The 14,325-nt window shown below is 35.0% G+C and overlaps 1 protein-coding gene across 2 annotated transcripts in view; it reads left to right on the top strand.

The window, feature by feature from the left end:
• Positions 1-14,325, top strand: part of VPS13B (vacuolar protein sorting 13 homolog B (yeast)) — a 561,763-nt gene that overhangs the window by 321,625 nt on the left and 225,813 nt on the right. For both annotated transcript variants that reach the window (XM_004679695.2, XM_004679696.2), the window contains exon 31: positions 5,637-5,840. In XM_004679695.2, coding sequence (XP_004679752.1) covers positions 5,637-5,840 — 204 coding nt within the window. The remainder of the gene's footprint in view (positions 1-5,636; positions 5,841-14,325) is intronic.

The raw sequence follows: 14,325 nt of genomic DNA, 5'->3' as shown, positions 1-14,325 counted from the left end.
GGCGGGTCAGGAGAGGTCTGCCACGCCATGTGGTCACCTCCGGGGCAGGCGGGAATCGAACTCATGCGTAAGCGGCTTTAGATTCTCAGTGCTGTGCTTTAACCCGCTGCGCCACCAGGGAGGGCCCATAACATTAATATTTTTGAAAGGATTATTAAATATCATTGTTTATTTTTTCCCACATTATAGGACTTCTCCTTTCAGGTAAGGTCACCATAGTTTTACCACCAACAAAATGCCCACAGTCCTCCACTACACTCTACCAAACTCTTAAGATTTAAGATTGTGGTAATAGCTTCTAGTGTGTATTAATCATTGTTAGAATTGCTTTGCATTACTTAACTCTTAACTTTCTTCAGTGACTTCATTATTCAGTTGAATAATATGAAACTGAATCTTGGTGAAAGGCACCCAGTGGTAGGTGGCAGAGCTGGAATTGTGGATCCTGGCAGATGAAGTATGATATCTGTACTCTTTACCAGCTTTTGATTCTGCCATTTTGAATTGGAAAGGTCAGGTATGTTAATGAAGAAATTCCTCCAGAGGATCTGCTAATTAGGAAATCAGCTGATAATCTTATCCAGGAAAATTTCAAAGCAGTATGGTTGACACTTGGTTAGTAGAGAACATAAATTGTGAGCATTTACTAGAACTACTGAGAGGGAAGTAAACTTCTGAATGAAAGGGACTGTTAGAGAAATGGAGAATAACTTGAACATGTTAGTCTGAAGGGTAAAGATGCAGAAAATAAAAGTGATTGAGTCAAATCTCCAAGGAAAGTGAATGGAATAAATAAAAATACTTGTATTTCTTCAACTTTTATTTATTATAGTCTACCATGTGCTAAACTGTATGGGGGATAGAAAACAGACACTGATTCAGCCTTCAGACATCTTTAACTTGAAGCTGAGAAGAAATGCTTTCTCTAAACAGCTCAATGAAAACGCCAGTACAGATATTTAATTTTTTCTCTTACAAATGAAATGGCCTAAATTTGCTATTTTGTCCCCTTTTCCCCCTCAGTTCAGAAAGCCAAGATAATGTTACAAGGTAAAAAGATCTGATGCTCTAATTATCAGAACATGGGCATCAGATTGAGTAGGAATACTAGTCTAGATGAGATGTGGTGGTAGGGAGGAGAGGTCAGAAAGAGAGAGAGGAAATGAATGAATATGATGAGAGAGAGAAAAAGAGAATGCTCTTTTGGCCTGCTAAATTAGAATCTCTGTAGGTGGGAACTTAACATTTTTAGCCAGTTTCCTTAGTGATGCCTCTGCATCTGAAGATGAGCTCCTTTAAGCCATTGGTCATGAAATCCATTCTTGGTCTCTGTTTAATGGTCAAATCTTTGTATATCCTGCCCTATTTACTCTCAAAATTATTGTCACCTATGGAAACTTGGAGATAAAAATGTAGACATTTAATTTAATCAGTTTTACTACTTCTTACCTTCCTATTTTCTGGCTTGTTTAACATTTTGTAGTTCTCAATTGAACTGTTAAGTAATGAATTTTCCTTCTTTACAGTGCACTCCTAAGATATGCCTATTCAGCAGTGAGCAGTAAATGGTTCAACATGAGCTGTTCCTTATGTAAACATACAAAAGGCCTGACCCAGACTAAATCAATTTAAAAAGGAAAACATTAAAGCTTTGTTTCCTGTTATGTACTTAAAGTCTTCTTTGGTTCCTTATGATTACATTATTGACCAACTATTGCAGATTTTAGTTTATCCTCCTACACCACCTGCTGAATGGTTCAAATGCTATGGGAGATGAGTTTCGGAAGGGCAAAGCAATTACAATTATAACTCCTACATTTTAGCCAATAAAGCAGTTTTTTGTAGTAAGGGTAAGGAAGTTATGGGCATCTTGATTCACCCTTTCCTGATTTGAATTGCTAAAAGGTTTTAAAGACTGCAACAAGGAAGAAGCTCACAGTTCATAAAGCTTTTAGAACTATGTGAATTAGACAAGAGAATTTGATTCTTTTTATTATATCATACATAGGAAAAATGTATTAGAGAATGAAACCATGTAAAGCTTTTCTTACTGATATTGACAATTTAAAAGTTGAAAGCTGTTAATATTACCCATTCTGGTTATCACTGTATCTTTCCTATTTTTAGTCTCTGGTAACATACTATACTTCTTGGTGCTAATGATCTTGCAAGTTTTTATTTTTATGCATGAAATAATAGTGTACTAAATCAAAATTCTTGACTAAGATATACTTTAAATTTTGTCATTGTTACCAGCTTTTGTTGTTGTTGCTGTTGTTCTTACTAGGTTAAAATGAGTTCCTAAAAGCTGTAAAAGGATTTCCAGCCTTTGAAATAATACAAAGCTTACTTTCAAATCTTATATATGTAACCATTTATGCATTTATACCTTTAAAAATGTAGTACAGTATGCTGAAATATGTGTTTTAGAAGGCTTTCTGCTTTAATAGTGGTTAATACAATGAATTCTATTTTTTAAAGGGTTTATTTATTTATGCATATAAGTGCTGGGTTCTAGGCCAGAGGTGCAGGCTGGTGAAAGGATTCACCAGAAACAGAGTGGGGAGCAGAATATGCAGGTTGACTGAAATACGCTGCTAAGAGGAGCACGGGTGAGACAGGAGGGGGCTGCTGAGCCCTATGAATTAGGTCTCTGGATGGGGATAAAATTCTCGCTGCAGTAGAAGTCTCACTAGCCTTATGACTTGATTTCCTTCCATGCTCGTATCCATGCCAACCATTCAGAGCCTCTTTCAGGTTCTGAATTTGCTTTCTCTCACACTTTTGGATTGAGCCAATTGTTTTCTTTACCTGAGGTCACTGTCTTGAGATGTAATGAGGTAGAACTTTTTTTGAACTTCTTTAAGCATTGTTTCCTCTTTCCTGGCCCCATGGGTTCCCCAGTTTGGTCAGATGTCCCTTGTGTGTGCTTCCACATCACATTAGTTGGTCCTTGAATGTTATCTTCTTTCATGCAGTTATCAGAACAGAAAACCAGTGTCAGTGAGAGTAGCAGAAGCCTAAAGAGCAAAATTAGGCTTTGACAAGTGCTTGTTAGGATTCTTCCTACTTCAATTTTTTGACAATTAACTTTTAAGTTAGAGTTGGATTCCCAAATGTTATAAATTCCTCTGAACTTTCAAGTCTGATTAAAATAACAAACACATAATTTCAAAAACATGTAAAATCTCTTACCCTGATTCTCAGAAAGTGTGAAATTTTATAGTCATCATGATTAGAAGTATCTTATTACAGGATAGATAAGTCATTTTTGCATAAGGAATAAGAGGCTATAGGAATTCATATTTTCCACAGATAGATGATAGAAGTAATATAGTTCAATTTCTTATTTTTTTTTGCATTTGAAAAGGGCAATTGTAGTAGGAAAAAGAGGTATATACAGAGTGACAGATGAACAGTTCTTTGAGGGCAACTAGCTGCATTTTGCTAGAGAAGGAATATCTTACATTATATTTTTTGGGGATTCATTCCTTTGTGAAATTTTTATCTACTGTGAAATCTATGCCTTGTAAGGTCTGGTTGAGTCTATCTGGTAAGAGTGCTCCTCTTTGTAATGACATGCAGTTCCCCATGTTGCCTCCCCTGGCTTCCATGTCTGCCTGAAGATCTTTCATAACCAGTTAACCTTTTTTATCCCCTATCTCATTTCTGGCCCTTAGAAACTCCCATCCTCAATTTTCTACTCTTAAGTTTCCATCAAATAGACTTGTTTTTGTTATTTTTGTTTATACTTTATTTTTGTAAATTATTCACATAAGAACTGGGTTCCAGGCCAGAAGGTTGGGGAAGGGGGCTAAGAAGATTCACTGGAGGCATACTGGGGAGCAGAATGGGCAGGTCCACTGAAATAACACTGCTCACAGGAGCAGTGGGAGAGACAGGAGAGGTCTGCTGATCAATGTGGGTCACCTGGCTGGCCAGGGATCAAACTCATGCAACAGTGGCTGGCAATAGATTGATAGCACTTAGACTTCACCCCTGCACCACAAGGGAGTCCTTTACTTAAATTTTTTTCACTTTCATTTTTATTCTCCTTGTTAGTGTTTTCACTCAACCATATTTACCTCCTCTATTGTAGCCAGAATAGTACTCCCTCAACCCATTTTATGATCCCTAATTTTTATTAATTCTTGGGTTCATGTAAAACTTTGACTGCCACTTATTGCATACCCCTCCTAAATTGTAATCTTTCTAAGTAAGAAAAGGGGGAAAATAATACAGGTTCAGTTCTTTCTTAGGAATCATGAGAATTGACCTGTTTCTGTTCCATACTGTAACTCTCACTGAAAGCCTCTCTTCTTAATCTACCTGCTCATTTAATTCCAAACCTGTCCCACCTCCTTGTTTATCTTGAATTCAGTACTCTCCACTTTCACTTTGCAGGCTTGATGCATGCTCTCTCCATTACTGAGTGACTGAAGGGCACCTACTGTATTGAGTGTCAGTAGTCATCCATCTCCATCATCATTTCATAAGCCTTTGGACATGTTTGTTCTGACACCCATTGCTTAAATAGCCTATAGTGATACAGCTTATTATTTACTGTTACTCTCTCTCTGTAATTTCCACACTAGGACCCAGTGCTTCCAAACCCCTACACACACACACACACACACACACACTTCCTTAGTCTTTAGTTACTGTGATAAATTGCATTTTTCCTGGTATCTTCAGTTGTAGTTGTTTTCACTGTGTTTACTAGTAAAACTTTTTGACTTTTATATAATTTAAATGTTTCCCATAGGGGCCAAATATTTTTCTTTTTATAATTGATCTCTAAGCATTTGTGAAACTGCAAAAGTAAAAAGCTCACAAACTTGGGCAAATTTTATTTTTCTGGCTTTTAAACTCTGAACCCAATTCTTTCTACCCTGCCATACTACTTTGTTATTTCAGTATAAAGCATTTGAAAAATATTTTAACTTCTTTCTTTTTCTAATTTTGTTTAAAGTCTAGGATAACTTTGTTCATTTACTTAGTATTGATTGGATCCAGTAAGATCCAGTAAGATCCAGTAAGATAGAGCTCCATATTCACCAGTATTTTCCACTGTGTTTTTTCATGTAGTAGAATGTACCTGCTCAGAAATTAATATTTTTGACAATTGAGTATACAAAAAAATCAGAGACAAGGACTAGGGGAATGGAATAGATTACAAAGATCTGTTTTCTTTCCTTATAAGACATCAAAGGTAGGTAATAAGCATTAGAAAAAAGACTTGACATTGATAACTCATCTGGATTAGTTACAGTTTTGTCACATACTAATTTCATAACTTTGGCTAAATTTCCAACTTTGAATTATTTCCTCTTTTGTGAAAATGGTGATCACAATAACGTCACAGTATTTCAAGGAGTGGAATCATGTACATGAAATACTTATACAGTACAATGCTGAAAATATGAGAGAGCAATATAGAGTAGAGTACTATCAATGATAAATTTTTAATACATTTTCAAGTCATAATATAGGCTACCTTTCTAGTACCTGCCTCATACCTTTGATTAATCCATTGTGTGAGTAATACAAAGAAAAAAGGATATTGATGCTGTTAGTGAAAAAAATCAGTACAGAATATTTATTTTGCCTTTTACTTTTTTTCACTGTCTTTACAGGAGAGCCTTGAATTTAGGAATTCTTCGAGATCCTGGATCAGAAATTGAAGATAGACAATACCAGATTGACCTGCAGTCCATCAATATTGGTACTGCACAGTGGGATCAACTAAAACCAGAGAAAGAAAATGGCACAGGAGGGGTTCTCACAGAAAGTGAAAGAAATTCTCAAAATCCAGCACTTGAATGGAATATGGCCAGCAGGTAGGAAATGACTGAAAAACCTTTCTACGTTTCCTAATAGTTCATTGGCAGAAGAATAAGTGGTGATACAATTCCATGCTTAAATGTTTAAATATTGTTTCTGCATCAGCACAAATACAAAATACTGTGGGATTATAGCTAACAGTCTGGCTTGGAAACCTGCTAGTCTTACCACTGTTATACCAAAATTATCACAAATTTAAGATGGCATCAGCATTTATTTGAAAGTTAAATACTTCAAAGATTCCATTTCAGTTTAAGGATACATTCACACACTTTGTCTTGACAGTTATTATAAAGTCAGATTTTTTTTTTAAGTTTCTCTTTCCTGCTTATAATAATGAGAAAAAAGCAATGAAGGGTCTTTGCTTTTTTTTTTTTAAGTCCATTTTAACAAAAGTAGTTTTGTTTACAGTGAATATTTTAAAAAGAAATTGTATTGAGCTATGAGAGCTATAGAGAGAACCTTACCTTGACTAATCATAGTTCTTATCAAGGAATTTGAATTGTGTGCTAGAATGAGGACACTTGGCCTTAAGATAATCATAAATTTATAAAGTTCGAGGTCTTCATGATTTTAAGAAAGTGTTAATTTCACCATGAGGGTTTGTTTGGATTTCTTTAAAACATTATATGTCATCAACAACATCACTTGCTCTTCTTTGTTCACTTCAATTTTGGGGGTGGGACCTGTATATTACTTGCTTTCAAATGCTGCTCACTTTGGGCTCTTTTCTTTTTCCTGTTATTTTTTTCTTCACCCAAGTACAAACTGGCAGCAGAGTATGAAAAGGAGTGCTTCTTTCTTTTTTTTTTTTAATTATTACAAAGTTTATTTTTACATCATTTTGCATTTTTTTTCCATCTCGATTGTAGTCCCCACAGGTTTCCCATCACCAAATCACCCCTGTGCCACCACCATAGTCCTGTGCATTTCCCTCTCCCCCCCCCCCCGTTTTTGATCCCATTCCCCACTCCACCCCCACAGAATGTCTCTGGTATATGGTTGTTCATTATTTTTGTTATTTTCTCGCCTGGTCCATTATACTCCTGCTATGAGTGACACCATCCGGTATTTTTCTTTCTCTTTCTGGCTTATCTCACTAAGCATGATCTTTTCCAGCTCCATCCAAGTTGCTGCAAAAGACATGTGTTTCTCTTTTTTGGTTGCTGAGTAATATTCCATTGTATATATGTACCACATCTTTCTAATCCAGTCATCTACTTTTGGGCATTTGGGCTGCTTCCATGTTTTTCCAATTGTAAATAAAGCAGCAATAAACATGGGGGTACAAGTATCTTTTTCAATCAGTGTTTTTGTGTCTTTTGGGTAGATACCTAGGAGTGGGATTGCTGGGTCGTAGGGAAGCTCCATGTTTAGCAGTTTAAGGAACCTCCAAACAGTTTTCCATAGTGGTTGTGCTAGTTTGCATTCCCACCAGCAATGCAGGAGAGTTCGAAAAGGAGTGTTTCTAATCAACAAATATTAATAGACTATGGATCATAGACATAAAGGTCAGGATATGTGATTCTTTCCCTTAATATCAGACTGGAGAATGACAATAGACGAAATATCTTGTTTTGCACCCACTAGGAAAACCTAACATTTAACTAGAGGTCCCTATAGCAAGGCAGACCCATAGTTCCAGGTAGGATTGCAACACTCTTTGTACACCAAAAACCAGTATAGTTCTTACCACAATACTTGTATTTGTCCCTGTCCTTGCTCTGTTTAATTTCCTTGGGTAATTTATCTTCAAATTTCATTATTACAGAAATAATTTGCTTAAATATTTTGGTGCATGTATTTTAGATTACAAGTGGTACTCTGTAGGCTTTATTTTTCCACACACAGAATTTTAAAGAATTGTTAATCACTAACTCAAAGGAATATATGCATTCCTGTGTTCATGAAAGCACTTTTTTTCCTCTTGTTTAAAATTATTTTATATATTTTTTACATCATTCTTCATTTTTATACAATGTTTGCTTTATCATCTCGTGTATGGTCCCCAAGAAATTCCCACCACCAGTTCACACATGTACCATCACCGTTGTCACTTGTGCTCTTCCCACTCCTGTTTTGATCCAATTTCCTCTTCTCCCCCAAAGAATGTCTGTGGTTGCCTGTTGATTTTTATTATTACTTTTTTACCCCTCAATCCTTATTTGGGTCCCACACATTCCTTCTATAAGTGAAACGGTCTAGTATCTTTCTTTTTCTTTCTGGCTTATTTCACTGAGCATGATCCCTTCCAGCTCCATCCATGTTGCTGTGAATGGCACAAGTTTGTCTTTTTGGATTGCTGAGTAACATTCTGATGTGTATAAATACCACATCTTCTTTATCCAGTCATCTATTTTTGGGCACTTAGGTTGTTTCCAGATCTTACCTATTGTAAATAGTGCTGCAATAAACATAGGGGTGCAGGTGCTCTTTTGAATTAATGTTTTTGCGTCCTATGTGTGCAGTATACCCAGGAGTGATATCGCTGGCTCATATGTGTGGTCCATTTTTAGCAGTTTGAGGAAGCTCCTCACAGTTTTCATAGTGGATGGACCAATTTTTACTCCCACTGACAATGTAGAATGTTTCCTTTTTTTCCCACATGCTTGTCAACATTTGTTGTTGCTCATTTTTTAAATATGTGCCATTCTCACGGGTGTAAGATGGTATCTCATTGTAATTTTGATTTGCAAATCCATCTGATGGTCCTGGACTTTTGTTTTGGGGGAGGTTTTTGATTATTGTTTCAATTTCACTGCTTATAATTAGTCCGTTTAGATGTCCTATGTGTTCTTTATTTAGCTTTGGATGATTGTGAAGTTGTAGGCATTTCCTCTTTTGAATTTTCAGTGTCCATTCTGATTTCTCCTCTTTTATTTATAATCCTATTGTGCTTTCTCCTGTTTATTCTTGTGATTCCAGCTAGATGCTTGTTTATTTATTTTTTTGAAGAACCAACTGTTGGTTTCATTTGACTTTTTTTTTTTTTATTGTTTTCCTAACTTCTATTTCATTTATTTTAGCTTTGACTTTTATTATTTCCTTTCTCATGCTGGCTTTTGGGGGTTTTTATTGTTCTTTTGCCAGTTCTTTAAGGTGGGAGAGTAGGTTGTTTCTTTGAGTTCTTTCTTGTTTCTTGATGTAAGCCAGTATTGCTATATATTTTCCCCTTATAACTATGCGAAGTGCCATGTTCTGGGGGGTTCTGTCCTCATTATCATTCTTCTCAAGGTATTTTTTAATTTCTTCTTTGATCTTTTTATTGTTCCACCAGGAATGTGGTTTTCAATCTCCATGAGGTAGGAGGGTTTCTTGCATTCTTCTCATGGTTCAGTTCTAGTTTATCCCTTCATGGTGTGAGATGATAGTTGGTATGATTTTGATCTTAGTGTATCTGTTGATGTTTGTCTTTTGTCTCAGTGTGTGATCAATCCTGGAATGATCCATATGCATTTGAAAAAAATGTGTACTCAGATTTTGGGGGGTCTAGTCCTTATTTAGAGCTTTAGTGTCCTTACTTATTTTTTGTCTTGTTATATATTCATTGTTGAAAGTGGTGTATTGAAATCTCCTACTACATAAGCATTTTCTCTAATGTCTGTTTTGAGAGATAACAATAATTGTCTGATATATTTTGATTCTCCTTCTTTTGATGAGTATATGTTGATGAGTGTTATATCTTTTTGATGTATTGTCCCCTTAGTCATAATATAGTGACTGCCTTATGTTTTTCAATTTGAAGTCTATTTTTTGCTTGTAGGATTGTTTTCTATTCTCTTACTTTCAGTCTGTTTTTATCTTTTGTAGTTAAATGTGTTTTCTGAAGGCAGCATATGGTTGGGTTCTGTTTTTTAATCCAGCCTACAACTCAGTGCATAACAGCACTTTTTGCAATAAAAAATTAGATTTCATGTCTTCCCTGGTGGCACACCAACAAAATAATTAGATTTTAAAAAATAGTAAAGGAATGTTGTTGGTATTGTTTTCCATAGCAAACTGAATTTGAATCAGAAACATTGTTAAAATTCATTAGTCATGTATTTCACAAAATTTAGAATGCTGAATATATATGGAAGTGTGGCTTTGTATTGATATTGAAATCCCTGAAGTATATATTATTGATCTTAATATTCATCTGTCTTTTGATCTCTTCTACCTTTATTTATTTTTTTTAAAGATTTATTTATTTATTCGTACAGAACTGGGGTACAGGCCAGAGATGCAAAGGGTGAGAGGATTCAGCAGAGACAAAGTGGGGAGCAGAACAGGCAGATCGATGAGGTACACTGCTGAGGGGAGCAGCGGGCGGGTCAGGAGAGGTCTGCCTCGCCATGTGGGGCAGGCAGGAATCGAACTCATGTGGAAGTGGCTTAAGCTTCTTTGTGCTGTGCTTTAACCCACTGTGCCACCAGGTAGGGCCCCACCTTCATTTTTTTTAAGCAAAGTATTAGCCAGATGTTCACTGAAACCTTGAATATTTTGATTTGTGATTAATGAAACCAAGTTTTGTTTTTTGGTTTTTTTTTTTTTTTGCAAAATTGAAAGTATATTTTAATTCTTCAACCTGAAAACTATCACTTTTATCATATAAATTTGTGAGGATATCAAGCGTATACCTAAGCAAACTAATGGAAGTTACTCATCCTATATCTTAAATTATTTTGAAATAATCTTACAGTTTCTAACATCAGTAATTGCTATATAACTGAAAAATAGCTAATAATGCCATGGTTGAACCAAATCTAATTGGCCAAAGCACTAAATAGCCAGATATCCCTTTTTGATATTTTGTTTTTAAAGAGGAGCCAAACAAGATCATATCAGGAATTTACTTGAAAAAAACATGTCAATATTTGATGTGTATACATTGTCCCATATAATTCTGTGAATGTTGTGCCTAGTGCATGATTATATGTTATTAAAGCTATAAAAGTGTACTGAAATAAGTCTCCTGACAACATGTCTCTTAGTGGATTCTGTATGTATGTTCAACACACAATTTTTAATGTTCTTTAAGCTAAGAAACTTTCATCAATCCGCCTTGGACTTTCCCTTTTCATTGAAGTTTATTTTGAAATTTCTCCCTGAAAAACAGTTATCAAATAGTATTAGATTTGAAGTTCAGATTGTAGATATAAACAACTAGAAACTATAACTAGAGCTGTTATCTATTGAACCTTTCACTACAATTGAACTTAATTGATGTTTCCATTTAGATATACTGCTAAGACTTTCTTTTTGAGGCTGTAATAAGTGTAGCATTTGAGTTCTCCATCACATATATGTCTATTGGGGGACTTGTAGGATTTTTTTCCAAAAATGAGAATATTTGACATTAATTTTACTAAATTGAATTTATACTGGCATTTTAAAGAAATAAACCTTTAAAGTCATCCTCTCATCAGTTTGAAGTTGCCAGAGGCATCATGTCTTACAGGTCATCATAAGACATGTTCAGAATCTTGAGATAAAAGATTAGGTATCCCATTAACATTATTCTTGTCCTACTTTATGATTATTTTATTTAGTAATTTTTTCTGCTAAACTGAGCTCCTTAAAGATAGGCACTATGAAACAACTTTTGCCATTTTATTCCCAGCACCTAGAAAGGTATTATGGCACCATAGCAGATAGTTCATATTCTCTCAATTTTATTGAGTAATAAATGCTGTGAAAATAATATAACAGATTAATAAGGATAACTAGGAGATTTCCTTATATGAGAGCTTAAGGAAGACCTCTTCTAATATCTGAGTGACAAGAGTGATCTATCCATGCAGATACTCGTCATGTGTTGCTATCAAAATGTTCTGAGCAGAGAAAAGACTCCCGTAGGAATAGCAAAGTTAAGGAACATAAACATTTCATTTTAAAATTTACATTAATAACTACTGTAATTTTTTCAAATCTCTATTCTTGTTTACTTATATTTTTTAAACTATACCTAAACTGTTGTTCATTCATTTAATTTTAGTATATATATTTTTTCATTTATAGAAATTCAATTTGTTTTTTAAATCTGCTTTTAATTTCCTCATGATTTTAATTCCATCCTAGGTACCTTTAATAATTTAAACAAATTAATTTTATTGTCCCTATGTAGTTATTCTATTATAAAAAATTTTTTGATAGTGAATTTAATAATTGGGGTTGAATCTACTCTTTGTTGGGGGGGAAAAAAACCAAAACATGGGAGTGGTGATTAAATGAGCCCTGATTAGGAGTTTATCTTCAGATGTTCTTGAATTCCTTTTGTCAGTTTGAAGGCATGTTTTCCAGAAAGGTTTTATGTCTATTTCTGACAAATATCCCCAAGTTTATCAAAAGTTTTATAACTAACTCAGAATGGATGTTTCTGAACTAACTCAGGTGAAGGGTTCTGCACCTAATTCCAGTGTAAGGTGGGAGAGCTTCCTCATACCAGCAAACAATTGTAAACTTCTGCTGAATTTTGATACTAACTTATGATAATATTATATTCCACAACTTAAGCATTCTGTCTCCCAAGACTGCCTTCCAACTCAGATGCTAGTTCTAAATTCAGGCTATTACCTATGTTTCGACCAATCAGCTATAAATTGGTGGGTCCCATGTCCCACTCTTTAAACTTAAAGGGTCAGTTGCAAGTCCAACTCCTTATAGCTATATATCAGAAGTTCCCACGACCTCTTCTTCAAGTTTGATTATTTGCTAAATTGGCTCACAGAAATCAGGAAAACATTTTACCTAGTAAAGTGCTGGGGATAGCAAGCTGAGCTTCCATGCACTCTCCAGGTGTTTACCAGAAAGTCTGAAAGCACTCTTAATCCTGTCCTTTTGGGTTTCTGTGGAGGCATTGCTACATAGATGTGATTGATTAAATCATAGATTGTTGTAATTGGGTCCAATTTCTAACCATTCTTTCATTCTCAGAGGTCTGGTGATAGGACTGGAAGTTTAACTGTCTAGCAAAGGGGGGAATTTTTCTGGCAATCAGCACTGTTCTCTTATGTTTCCAAAAGTCATATAATTCACGTAACAAAAACCACCTCTATCATTTTCAACACTTAAGAAATTCCAAGGGGCCCTCCCTGGTGGCACAGCTGGCTAAAGCACAGCACTAAGAAGCTTAAGCCACTTCCACACTTGCGCATGAGTTCGATCCCTGCCTGCCCCAGAAGAGATCCACATGGCGCAGCAGACCTCCCCTGACCCTCCCGCTGCTCCCCTCAGCAGTGTACTTCATCGATCTGCCTGTTCTGCTCCCCACTCTGTCTCTGGTGAATCCTCTCACCCTGAGCATCTCTGGCCTGTACCCCAGTTCTGTATGGATAAATAAATAAATCTTTAAAAAAAAAAAAGAAATTCCAAGGATTTTAGGAACTGTGATCCAGGAAATATGGATGTCCAGATACATATTTCTTATAAATTATAATATTGTAACAAATTAAAACTACCAAATGCATGTGAGGGATTTCCCCATTATTTTTGATTTTTCCAGGGAGATCTGGTGGTTTTTTTATTTTTTCCCCTGTGAGTTTTCCTGCCAAGATATGCAAATTTTCTCCTTTTCTCTTCCTGATTGGTAGATGTTTTAGCACTTTAAGGGCCTCTGATCTAGGTGCGCTGTTCATTCAGGATCCTTGCTTATCAGGGGCATAAGAATTAGCCTGTTTTCTCAATACTGCCATAAAAATCTAAAGTGATTAAGACCCTGAAGTCATTATTAGTGCAGTTAATTCTTTGAGTTTTACTTCCTTTTATTATTTTAAATTTTAGGTTATTATCTAATAAAATATTTGCCAAGTTTAATGCTTCATGTAGTTATTTCTTATGTTTCTTTTTTCTCTCTGTTGAATTTATCCTTGAAGAAATTTATAACATAAAAAACCTCTAATGATTTTAAAATTTCATTACACCAAATAATTTACCTGATATAACAGAAAAGTTAGCACTATATAATTATTAATTTTTGTGTATTAGCTTATTAGAATTTTTATATCTAAGAGCATAGGTCTGTTGTGTTCTATTACATATTTTATTCATCACATAATTGGAAGAAATTATTATATTTACAGGCACATTTTTTTCCATAAGTGCTTCATTTAATGTGTCTTCTTATTTGGTTATCTACCATCTTTTCCATTTTAAGGTATTTTTAATTGTATATTTTAGCACTCGGGTATGAGCCACAGTAGATGTTACATGTTTCTCATATTGGTCATCTTATAGAATTTGAGCTATTATGCACTAGTACACTGGCTCTCAGAATTTCAATCCTTCCTCTGCATTCAGAGCTTTTAATACTTCTTCTTGTCACCCTCTATTCAATAGATCTTATAATTCTTTAAAATTAACTTTCTTGAAAGATGTGGTACATATATACAATGGAATATTACTCAGCAACCAAAAAAGAGAAACACATGTCTTTTGCAGCAACTTGGATGGAGCTGGAAAAGATCATGCTGAGTGAGATAAGCCAGAAAGAGAAAGAAAAAT

Source organism: Condylura cristata, unplaced genomic scaffold, assembly GCF_000260355.1.
Source record: "Condylura cristata isolate star-nosed mole 26May11 unplaced genomic scaffold, ConCri1.0 scaffold00009, whole genome shotgun sequence".
Taxonomy (NCBI): domain Eukaryota; kingdom Metazoa; phylum Chordata; class Mammalia; order Eulipotyphla; family Talpidae; genus Condylura; species Condylura cristata.
Note: the sequence above shows the minus strand (reverse complement) of the source record. Positions and strands in the feature narration are given on the sequence as shown.